Source organism: Prorops nasuta, unplaced genomic scaffold (genome assembly GCF_024137725.1).
Source record: "Prorops nasuta isolate Cenicafe-Biocafe unplaced genomic scaffold, Cenicafe_Pnas_1.2 PNAS00001, whole genome shotgun sequence".
Classification (NCBI taxonomy): domain Eukaryota; kingdom Metazoa; phylum Arthropoda; class Insecta; order Hymenoptera; family Bethylidae; genus Prorops; species Prorops nasuta.
The window spans coordinates 10,090,320-10,102,564 of record NW_027116798.1 but is presented as its reverse complement, the minus strand read 5'-3'; the positions used below and the strand labels follow the sequence as shown (position 1 = coordinate 10,102,564).

The window sequence follows — 12,245 nt, the reverse complement described above, 5'->3', positions numbered from 1 at the left end:
GGTCTCAAACGCAAGCAGCTCTCCGCGAAAATATTGCGAAAAAAAATTAAATCGAGGATGCTGCAAAAACTAAGTAACCGACAGAAACCAGCTTTTTCACACGTAAAGTACATACCAACAGCTGTCTCTGTGCAAAGTTTGAGCTCTTAATATTAAAAAATGGCAGAGTTATGAATTTAAAAAAAAAAGAAAATTTTTTGAGGTTTTTCCGATTTTTCTCCGGTTCTAATTATCCGATCGGATTGTTTGAACCACCATTCTCTTCATAATACTATTCTCTAAAATTCATCTGTTTACACTTTTTACATTCCTTCAATAGTTAACATTGTATAATGAAAAAACTAAAAAAAAAACGATTTTTTGCTAATAATTGTTAATAAAAAATTAACCAATGGCATTTTTGAGTAGGAAACATGGTGGGAATAATCTATGGACTGTCCTGCACCTGATGGTATAGCCGGTTACCAGGTAGGATTTTTGTCAAACAATTAATCATTTCAAGCTCTATTGCTTGGCCTATTTAGAGAGTATCCATTGGCGTAGAACTGACCTAAACAAGGACGGACGAATGATTCTTACCGAGCGAGAGAGATAGCCATAGGCAATGGCACAGATAGATATAAGCCTCGGGACGCCTGGCTTGCCCTGCTATGCCGTATAAAGCTCTCTCTCTCGCACTCACGCATTTAGAGCGAGATAAACTAACTACTATAGTTATCGCGTTCCATTCCCCTATCTCCGCCTAGCAGAATAGAGTATACAGTGAAGGATCCTAAAATGCGGTTCCTAAACGCATCAAGGGACGCCATTTCTGCCGGTCATTGTACAAGGATGTACATAATCACCTCACGAGATGCGACATCTGTCAACGAACCAAAGTTCAAGCGAAGGCTCCGGCGGGAATGATGGGTCGAAAGATAATGGAAAGACCTTGGGATTATGTGGCTGCTGACATCATGGGACCGTTTCCGCCGAGTCGGCAAGGATTTGCCTATATAATCGTATTCCAAGACTATTTCACCAAATGGGTGGAGTTATGTTCGCTGCGACGGGCCACGGGGCCTAAGGTCAGCGAATCATTCCGAGACCTGGTACTTTCGCGCTGGGGAACGCCGAGTGTTCTGCTCACCGATAATGGTACGGAATTCATTAACCGTGTGATTAACGAATTGTGCAGGGATTTTCATATACACCACGCGACAATGCCGCCATATCACCCCCAAGCCAACCCGGTCGAGAGGGTGAATCGAGTGGTGAAGACTATGATTGTGGCCTTCTTGAGTGAGCATCACCGGGAGTGGGATTCCCACTTAGCAGATTTTCGGTTCGCTATCAATACAGCTCGACACACGACTCTGGGTTTCAGTCCGGCCTTCCTCAACATCGGGCGTGAATTATCCCCGATTGAGTGTTTCCGACTGCAACAGGGTGTAAATATCCCCTCAGAGCCCAAGGAGGAGTGGAGCGAGCGTATGTTGAGACTGAAAGCGATACAGGGGTGGGTAGTTAAAAAATTGGATCAGGCGTACACGTAGCAATCCCAACACTATAACAAGGGTCGGCGTGAGATCAATTTCCAAAAGGGAGATCTTGTGTTGTCGCGAGCCCTTTGCCTGTCGTCCGGCGTTAAAAACTTCTACGCGAAACTCATACCAAAATACCAGGGGCCCTTTCGGGTGCATCGAGTCATTTCCCCGGTTTTATTTGAGTTGGAGGATGTCGCTTCGCGAAAACGCTTTAAATCCCATGTAACTTACCTTAAAGCCTACTTTCCAGCTAACCTGTCCCCGAAAACTAGTAACCCGGGCGAGGATATAAGGAACGAAGAAGAAAGTGTCGTCCCCGTAGCGGGTGAGAACAACACTCCTCCCCGGACGAGACTCGGGACTGCGTCTCCTAGTAAAGGGTCGTTGAGGTAGTGCTTCCTTTACGAAGAACCACGATAAATCACCGCAATGTTCAAAGGTGACCAGTTTGGAATCCCTCCGGACGAATCCCCGGATGTCCCATTAAGGCGGCCAAAGTCCAGGGCCAAAGCCACTGATCCGGAGACAACTCACGACTTCGAGACCATCGACCTCGCAGCAGAGGAAAGCGAGCCTGAGACCATCCCCCGAGAGCCAATGGGAAGCAGCGACGAGGAGGTGGACTTTGAGGGTGAACCTCCCGACCCCGACGGCACCGATCCGAGCGGACCACTGTGGCCTTTCCTGGGCAAAATCGACAAGTGGTGTAAGAGGTATCCCAGTTTGCGGGAACGTGTAACGGATAGCCTGACGCGCCTGCTGAAGGAAAATACCGACCCGGTTCGCGAATTTTCGCCCCTCGTCTCCATCCAAGTAGGCCAGGTAGATCAAGCTAGCCAGACGGATACGGTGGCGATAGTTACGGATCATCAAGGTCCTAACGAAAAGGAAACTCAAACAGAAGAAGTAGAGACAGCACCAAAAACAGTTCTAAACCGGGAAATGAGTACCCAAACTGATCTGTTGTCGCCCCTGGCTGAACTCGACGGGAGGAGGCAAGAAAACAGAGGTCATCCCGAAAGAGGGAATGGAAACCAGGAGAGTTTTGGAGAACAACTCCAAATCTCGATACCATCTCCAGGAGGGGTGATAAACGCCACGGGGTTCCAGTCCCGCGAGGAATTACCATCCATCTCCTCGTCGACTCTCCGAAGAGAACCGGTGAATGGTCGAGAAGACTCGGGCCAAGACCCACCAGCACTGATCACATTCACTAGGCGAAACATACCAGAGGGGGCCCAGTGCAACAAGAGCGTGTTACGTACTGGGTAGTCGTGGCCGCCTATCGGTCGAGTTTCGCGCTGACTCGACACTACAGTCTGGGTCAGTAGAAACGCCGATTGAGCTTTTCGACTATCGGTACAATGAACTATAGTATTACACTCCGAGCGGTAAGAATGTAATGAGTTGGCAAGATTCGGGGTGAATGATAGTATGTATAAACATACGTTGGAACAGCAGTTTTGACACAAAACTATGTATTTTCAGGTATTACAATTATACTTACAGGAAACGCTAATAATACTGGATCAGCATTCGCAGGATTATTTACTATTTGTCACAACTATTGGAGAGACTAGACTCTCCGATGGTTGTGGATTTCTCGCACTTAATTAATTATGATCAGTTCGTGGTAGTTGTGTTTGTCTTCCAGAACGGTACGTGTTAGGCACGACTGGAAGATGTACACTCGCGACAATTTCTACACGACTTGTTTCGGATTGAATTATACTAGACTTAACTACCAGTACACGGCGACTGGGCAAGAGATTGGTTAGAATACGGTAGAGTACTCTGCTCCCGTGGAACGAACACTAGAGTTACGACATTGGATCGCGGATGATGCGGCAGCGGCTAAGCTTGCACAGAATAAGACTCGACTTGAGGGTCGCGGAACTCGCATATATGTAGGAGGCTTAATAGGTCATGTGTCGTCAGTAGCGCCATGATCTTTCGACACATGACAACCAAAAAGTCTCCACATCCACGGCCGACGCCCAAGGTTTGACGCATTTCCGGAAAAGAAGTCCGTGTGTCAGCAATGTGCAATACTACCGGTATTGCACACGGACGCGTGCGAAATACTTTGGTTCGGCGAGGTGGCTGACCCCTACGTTACAAGCACTCGCCAATTTACCCGGCGTGAAGGAGATCAAAGGATTGTCGAGAGAAGGATACATTATTACCAGGTCGAGGGCGAGGCGGGATCGCCAACAATTAGAAGAGTCACCAGAGGACGACCTCGTTGCTTCCTATGTTTGGCAAGAGGACACACTTTTTTAAACTGTCCCAAAGCTGCGGCGGCCCGGTAGTCCACCTTTATTATTGTAAAATTTATCATCCCCAGTAGAGTAGCTAAGAGGGTTCTATGATCGGGTGGCGAGGGGGTCGGGGTCCCGCGGGGGTAGGGGAAGTAGGGGAATTGCCCCCTCTGCGGTTGTGCGCATTATCGCTTCCCCCCCCCCCCCCCCCCGACGTTAAACTCGTAGGGTACACACGTGACCTTCCCCCTCCATTATCGCGGCCTCCTCCCCCGATGTTAAACTCGTAGGGTACACAAGTGGCCTCCCCCCCTCTTACGTTAAGCAGTGGACGCAGAGAAAGAGAGAAAGAGAGAATGGTATGGGGTACACATGTAACCTCCCCTCCTCTTACGTTAAGCAGTGGACGCCTTAGAGAGAGAGAGAGAGAGAGAGAGAGCTTATATTATCTTACTAGGTATAGAGTGTTTCATAATGCTAATGTAGGGTTTTTTATTCTTTGAATACGGTAAGGGAAAAACTCTCTTTATTGAAATACTAATTTATTGGTTTTATTTACAATGCTTATTTTTTAAAAGTTTTTCATACATTCTATAGCATGATGAATGTATGTTTTGCAGATTGAACACCACTCTGAAAGTGGACAATTAATGTGTAAGTGACCATACTTTTTACAATTAGTACACCAATGATGTGGTGTTACATCTATCTCAGGCTCCATTTGCGTAGCCTCTGTTCTTGCGAAAATAGGCTCCGTTTGTGTGCTACTATTTTTCACCTTGGACATATTTGAAAACATTTTGTTATTTTTTTTTACAAAGCAAGTATACTTACAAAAATCACCTCCTCTCCTTCTTCCTCCTCCCCTCCTCCTCCTCCTCCTCCCTTTCCTCTTCGTCTTTTCCCTCTCTCTCCTCTTCTTCCTCTTCTAAATCAATGGCTGGTAAAAAATAAAAGGAAAAAATTAATTTTTTTTTTTCGTTATTCTTCGTTTTGAATAAAAAAACAATTGGTCAAATAGTGGGATTGTTACCAGTTTTCAAAAATATGTGTGTCGTAAAATTCTTTCATGATTCTATTTATTGACATTATAATTATGTCATGTATTACGACATAAACAATCTGTATAGATGGGTGGGTTTTTTCTTTTAAAAGAAAATAAAATAAGTACTTACATTTCATGTGCATATTATGTTGAAGCATAGCTTCTAATTCTTCGAAATAACGATTATGAGAATCGTTAATTCTCTTAATGTAATCAGACATCGATTCTGCTGGATTTTTATCCTCCTCCTCTACTGGATTTATTGTCACTAAACACCGTTCACTTTCCATTTTTTTTTTTTTTTTTAATTTACTATTGTAATATCCGCACTGATGAATGTTCGAGGACTGAATGAAGCCTCTGAAGAAATCTCGTCGAGAGAAAGTCTTTGTCGTTCATTTGTTAAATATAAAGTTACATTTGATAACACTTAGGAGTACATTCTTTCTTAATCAAAAAGGATACACTATACCCTCTGAATAATCCCCGTATTGATATTTCATTCTATTGTGTTATAAACCTATAGGTAATTCAAAATGGAAATGCATTGCAAGAAAGAAAAGAAAATTACCCCTTCCAAAACATTAAAATTAAATACGCTTAACATACGTGTTTGAAAGTTGATTGGGTGATATCCGCAAGGAGGTCTAGGAAGGAAGGCTCCAGGGTGACAAAAACAACGCCCAGGAAATCTGGTAAAATCAGTTTATTTGATTTGAAAAAAAAAATACAAAAGAATGAAAAGTGCTCCAAAGGAGGCTGAGCCGCAAATTGATAATCCACCCAAAGTTACAACTACGAAATCCCAACCCTGTGATCCCCAGGTCCCCGGACAGGATTCCCCGTACCTGAGATTCCCAGGCAACGAAGATAGAGAGAAAGGAAGACGATTTCTTGGAGCCCAAGAAATCGACGATGGAGCAGAAATGCGTACTAAGAGACTTAGTGGCGTCGCAGGAAGGGAGGACTGGCTAAGCTGCTGAGAAGAATGACAGAAAAGACAGAGTCTAGAGTCTAGACCGTTTAAATTGAGCCGCACTTATCACGGAACTCTTGGGCATTGATATGTACAATAGACCTAAATAGTAACAGCGAGAGAGAGTTCTACGCCGTGGGCCACCTATCGGCCTCTGTTGGAGGTAGGATCAAGAGAGACAGAGTGTGAGCGAGAGCGAGACGGCCTGAGAGTCCCAGACCGCTCGTACCTACACTCCGATCTCCAACAAATCCTCCCCCGCATTGACGTTCCTGCGTCAATTCAGATGAATCTTGCAGATGTTGGAAATTAACTAAACTTATGTTCTAAAATTTGGAATGGTGAAACACCGTAAATAAAGACCATGGTGGAAAAGAAAAAGAAAAAAAACCTTTGAGCGAAGCTCCGAATGTCCACCAATGGTCGCAGACTAACTCATTTCTTAATGATGAGTTTGGCAGTTTTCAGCTCTAACGCTGGAGTCCAACGCAAGAGCAATTTTCCTTGAGGATCCCAAGACTTCCACTGCCGATATTTCAAGACCGCATGCAATGGTATACGGTGTGTGAGCCCGAACGCCAATACGGTAACGTATTTTGCTGTACGCTCCAGCTCCTTTGCGGTAGAATCATACAGGATTCCATTCTCCCAACTGCTCGCGTATAAAATAGCTAAATCAATTGCTGGTGCTGGTGTACGAGAAGGTCCCGCTATGGGTTCCATGACCACGTCAGCTGATTCTGGTTCAGGTGGACAAGGCGGATCCAAAATGACCTGCATTCTGGAGTCCTCTTCTTCCTTCGTCGACACAAGCAAATCCGGAAGTTCAAGCAGAGAATCAACACAAGGAGCATCGTCCGAAAGACTCAAGTCACTGAAGGAAAGGTCCAGTACATCGGACGCGTTGGCTTCTTCGCCCCAAACTTCACTTAAGAACATTTCGACGTTGCCGACTAAATTAGGCACCTTGTCACTAGCCATGATTAAGGAGTACTGATTTAATAAATAAAGCGTCAAGGTGATGAGATGTACGAGTCGGCAGATCAGAAGCCGTTGGGATTGTTTGTCAATATTTGTATTTATGCCGGGATCCTACACAGCTGGGTTAGGCTGCGTTGAATCTGTTTATTCGCTGTTTGAACCACAGCTACTCTTGCTACTGAGTCTGAACCGATTATTAAACGAATAATTCGGCCTAAGTTCCATTTGCAAGGTGGAGCGTTTGGAGTCTTAATTATAACGATGTCACCTTCACGAAAATCGTTATTTTTGATTTGCCATTTTGGACGGGATTGTAATGATTGCAGATATTCGCCCGACCATTTTTGCCAAAAAAGCTCGGTAATCCGAGTGATTTTCTGCCATCGATTTAGAGTAGATTCCTTTAAATCTAGAACGGACATTTCGGGTGGAGCGAGTAAAGAGCGACCAACCAAGAAATGCCCTGGCGTTAGACATTCTAAACTTTCAATGTCATCGCGTAAGCGAGAAAGAGGTCTGGAGTTTAGACAGGCTTCAATACGACAAATTAGTGTGGTCATTTCCTCGAACGTAGGAAGAAAAGTCCCAAGAACACGCTTTAGATGATGTTTTACGCTTCGTACCCCGCTCTCCCACAGTCCACCCCAATGAGGAGTGGCCACGGGAATAAATTTCCATTCTATTTCGCGTATAGGTTCAAAATCTATAGATTGCACATGTTTCAGAGAGCCTTGGAATGCAAGTTTCAATTCCTTATTTGCTCCTTGAAAATTTAACCCGTTATCAAAGTAAATCACCGCGGGTTTACCACGACGTGAAGTAAAACGAGCTAGAGCCGCCAAAAATGCATCCGTATCATATTTGGAGACAAGCTCAAGATGGATGGCACGAGTAGCCATGCATACAAAAACAGCTATATAACACTTAACTGATTTCGAGTTTCGGCCTTGATGCAGTTTTACAAGGAAGGGCCCGGCGTAATCAATGCCAGTATGTTCAAACGGATGGCTACGGTTTACTCGAGCAGTAGGCAAAGATCCCATGAATTGTGTTCCTAGCTTGGCACGCTGACGAACGCAAGTGACACACCTATGTATTATGCTTTTCGCAGCGTTTCGTGCATTGATCACCCAATACTTTTGCCGCAATACTGTTAAGGTAAGCCGTAGGCCACCGTGCAAGGTCGTGATATGTATATGTCGAATGAGCAGCTCGGTTAAATAATTAGTTGGCAAAATAATGGGATGCTTTTGGTTGTCTGACAAAAATGAGTGTTGCAGACGCCCACCTACTCGTAGAATTCCTTGCGCATCTAAAAATGGTGTAAGAGAAAGTAATCGAGAACTTGACGGAACTGACTTTTTGCCTTGCAACGTCAATATATCGTTTAAGAAAGCAGCAGCTTGAATTATTTTCACAACACGCAGTGTTGCAGTGCGTAGCTCGAAAGCTGACAAGTGAGCGTGTTGACAAACATTTTTTCTACGCGCTCGATCTATAAATCGCAACACGTAGCTAACAACACGGATTAGTTTTGTCCACGACGAATAGTTATGAAGAAATGACGGTAAATCGCGTGTGACATGATTTGTATATATCGAGGAGGTCTTTATTTCCTCGTTGGTTTCAAACATTAAAGGAGAATTTTCCGATGACGTTTCCCGAATTATAGAGGGTCCTTCCCACCAAAGCGTACAATGTATTAATTGGCTTGGATTAATCCCTCGCGAGTTGAGATCTTCAGGATTGGACTTAGTATTGACATAAGACCAATGAGCCTCTGGTAGACTTGACTGTATATATTCGACTCGGTTGGCTACAAAAACTTTCCATTTTGACGAATGTTGTGCAATCCAAGCCAGCACGATTTGTGAATCAGAAAAACAAAAAATGTCATGCACTGAACGTTTAAGTGATGACTTGATATGAAGCATTAGTTTAGTCAAATAAGCAGCGGCGACTAGTTCAAGACGAGCAATGCTAATTGCTTTAAGAGGGGCCACTTTGGCTTTTGCCATTACGAGGCTGACTGAGGTTTGACTATCACTATTGGTGAATTTGGCATACACCACAGCACTATAGGATACATTTGAAGCATCACAGAACCCATAGAGTTCTAATTTATCTGCTGCACTAAGTTGACCATTCCAGCGCGGGATATTGATTTTTGTTAATTCGCACATTTGCGAGTAATAAGACATCCATTTAGATTGGATAGGCTCGGGAACCTCGTCATCCCAATTAAGTTTGAGCAACCTTGTGGATTGCATTATTTGCTTTAACACAATGGTGAACGGTGAGATCCAGCCTAAAGGATCGTAAATCTTCGCGTTTTCCGAGAGTAACATGCGCTTTGTTAACTTAGTGATGGAAGAAGGCGAGATTATAAACTGAAATGAATCAGAGCTGGTATTCCAAGATATGCCCAGCACTTTGCTAGTTTCGTTAAAATTTTCTCTATTAAAATTAAGATTATCGTTACTAGAATCATTAGGAATTTCTTGGAGAGCTGTGCTTGCTGAATTGAAGGCCCATTTACTGAGCTCAAATTTACCTTTATCCAACAACTGAACTAATTGAGATTGGATATCACGTAAATCTGCAAGGTTGTTAGCTCCAAAAAGAATGTCATCGACATAGATAGATTGAAGTAAGATGGACTTCGCGTCTGGGAAGTCATCACCATGTTGATTTGCGAGTTCCTGCACTACCCGTGAAGCTAAAAACGGTGCAGGTCCGGTACCGTATGTGACCGTGTTCAATTGATATGTTTGAGTATTACCAGAATCATCTTTCCCAATTATAGATTGGAATTTTCTGTCTTCCGGACGAATTAGAATTTGGCGGAACATTTTAACAATATCTGTTATACCAACAAAACGAAAATCACGCCAATTCATAAGAATGGCTGTTATATCCTTTTGTAGTTTTGGCCCTATTAAGAGTACGTCGTTGAGTGATAGACCACTCTTAGTTTTAGCGGACGCGTTAAATACGACACGTATTTTCTGCTTTCCATTTTCGAGCTTAAATACTGCGTGATGAGGCAGGTAAACCAAGGAGTCTGTGTCAATCGCGTTTGTTGTGACCTTCTCCATATGTCCTAGCTGCTCGTATTCTCTAATGAATTTAGCATAGCTTTCGGACTGCTCAGGAGATTTGTTAATACGACAGAGAACTCGCTTTAAAGCTGATTCGGCAATGCTGCGAGAGGCTCCCAGTGCCGATTTGGAGAACTCTGTCTTAAAAGGCAATGCAACCTGATAGCGGCCTGATGGTAATTGAGTAACGTTGCTCGCGAAAATGTCCTCACATAATTGATCTTCAGGTGTCAGACTATAGGTGCTAGGTACTTCTTCAATCTCCCAAAAATCTCGCAGTGTTTTATCGAAGTCACAACAATGAAGAACGTTTACTGTTGCAGTATGCATGTGCGACGCAAGTATACCATACACAACCCAGCCAAATAACGAATCTTGGGCTATCAGTGCACGGTTCGATGAATGAATTATTTGATTCAGTAAAAGCTGAGGGCAATAATCTGCACCAATTAAAATATCAATTGGATTTTTAACAGAAGCATATTCGTCCGCGAGGTCCAGAGAACCTAATTGAGGGAATTCAAGAGGTGAATACGACCGAGGACTATAATTCGTGATTTTTGGTAAGATTAATGCCGTCACCTTGAGTGAGGCCTGATCGTGTTTGACAGACTGTAAGATGAGTTCAGCTTTGCTCGAGACGTTACGTACCGCACCTCCTGTGACTCCGTAAATCGTTGCATTAACTTTGCAGCGTGTAACTCTTAATAACTGGGCTAGATTTTCCGTCATGAACGATGTTTGTGAACCCGGGTCGACTAAGCCTCTAATCATAATTTGACGGCCATTTGGTGCTGTAGCGCGTGCAAGAAACGTAGCAAGGAGTGTCGTGCGTTCGTCCATGGCACTCACATGAGCAACAACAGAAGTCGAAGACTGATCAATGGTTTGAAGACTCGTGGGTGAAGCAGCTTGAGATGAATTACGTTGAGGCGTCGGATTAGCTTGTTTCTCAAAATGCAAAAGCGTATGATGTGCCTTGGAACATTTTTTACACCGAGAATTACTTCGGCAAGACGATATCGAATGTCCAGGTCTCAAGCAATTGATACAAAGTGAGTTATTTTGCGCTGCTTTATATCTGGCTTGAGGGTTCAAGGCAATAAAGCTGTTGCATTGATACAGAGGATGATCCGCGTCACAATAAAGGCATTTTGGTTTATCCACGATTGCGTTGAGTGATTTCAACGACTTAGGACGAGAAGTTTTATCAGTAGTTTGTTTACTACCTTTGAATTTATTACTAATAGATTCGAGCATATTAATCTGCTCGGTGATGAACTCTAAAAACTGAGTGAAAGAAGGATATTTCAATACACGTCTTATTTCCTTCTCCCATTCCACAGTGATAACTTGATCTAGCTTGTTTGAGAGGATGTGGACCAATATGGCACTCCAACCATCAACTGGATATCCTAATGTCCTCAGCGAGTCGAGCGCAACTATAGTTGTATCGCGTAGTGTTTTCATGGAAATGAGATTGTCAGCGAAGACTTTCGGAATGAGCGTTAGTTTGCTAAGAAGGTTAGACGTAATAATTCGTTCATTTGTATACCTAGTCACTAATGCATTCCATGCTGTTAAGTAACTATCGTTACTGGCGGCTAAGGATCGAATTACTGAGCTAGCTTCTCCTTGAAGACATGCCTTTAAATAATGAAACTTTTGAACACCTGGTAATGTCGAATTATCGTGAATCATTGATTTGAAAGAGTCATAGAAGGTTGACCACTCAGAATAGTCACCACTAAACTTGGGTAAATCTAACTTAGGAAGTGTGTGTTTCAACGAGGGAGCATGGGTCCGCCCTGTAGTGACAGGAGCGACTTGCTCACCGCTTAAATTCTCGATTTGCTCTAAAATGTATTCTTCCGCAGTCAAATACGCCGTCATAGCTCGCTCATAAGTATTCTGCGTCGTATAGTTAAACTGTTGCAAATCTTTTTCCGATAAATGATTAGTGATCGTCACATGATTCGTTTGTATTTTCGCGAGAATTTCCTAGGCACTAGCCAGACGACCATTTAAATAAGGGACGGTAAAATTACCTATACCACGCTTTTTGGTGTTGACCAGTAGCCGTTCTAATTATGAGCAATAAAGACTAACGTGACCTGCGCACATGAGTATTTCCTCCTGCGTTACCATTTTGCCACCAGAGACACTCCCCCAGTCACCTCGAAGAAGCACCAATCAAAATTCAACTCAATTGAATATGTACCGGTTATATCCGGCTCGAAGGACCAGAAATTTGTTTGAAAGTTGATTGGGTGATATCCGCAAGGAGGTCTAGGAAGGAAGGCTCCAGGGTGACAAAAACAACGCCCAGGAAATCTGGTAAAATCAGTTTATTTG

The 12,245-nt window shown here is 43.5% G+C and overlaps 1 protein-coding gene across 1 annotated transcript; it reads right to left on the bottom strand.

Annotated features, from left to right (window-relative positions):
* Nucleotides 1-6,887: 6,887 nt before the first annotated feature.
* Nucleotides 6,888-12,038, bottom strand: LOC136785871 (uncharacterized). Its single transcript, XM_066747198.1, has 2 exons — nt 12,000-12,038; nt 6,888-11,891 (listed from the first exon to the last, which is right to left on the bottom strand). Exons 1-2 carry the CDS (start codon nt 12,036-12,038, stop codon nt 6,888-6,890), a joined length of 5,043 nt encoding a protein of 1,680 aa, XP_066603295.1.
* Between the last annotated feature and the right edge of the window lie 207 nt (nt 12,039-12,245).

What these genes read in the sequence shown, in the direction of transcription:
- LOC136785871 (XM_066747198.1), bottom strand. Translation starts at nt 12,038, where the DNA reads ATGGTAACGCAGGAGGAAATACTCATGTGCGCAGGTCAC. An exon ending in TACTCATGTGCGCAGGTCAC is followed by an intron (nt 11,892 to 11,999) that starts GTTAGTCTTTAT and finishes GCTAGTGCCTAG; the next exon opens with GAAATTCTCGCGAAAATACA.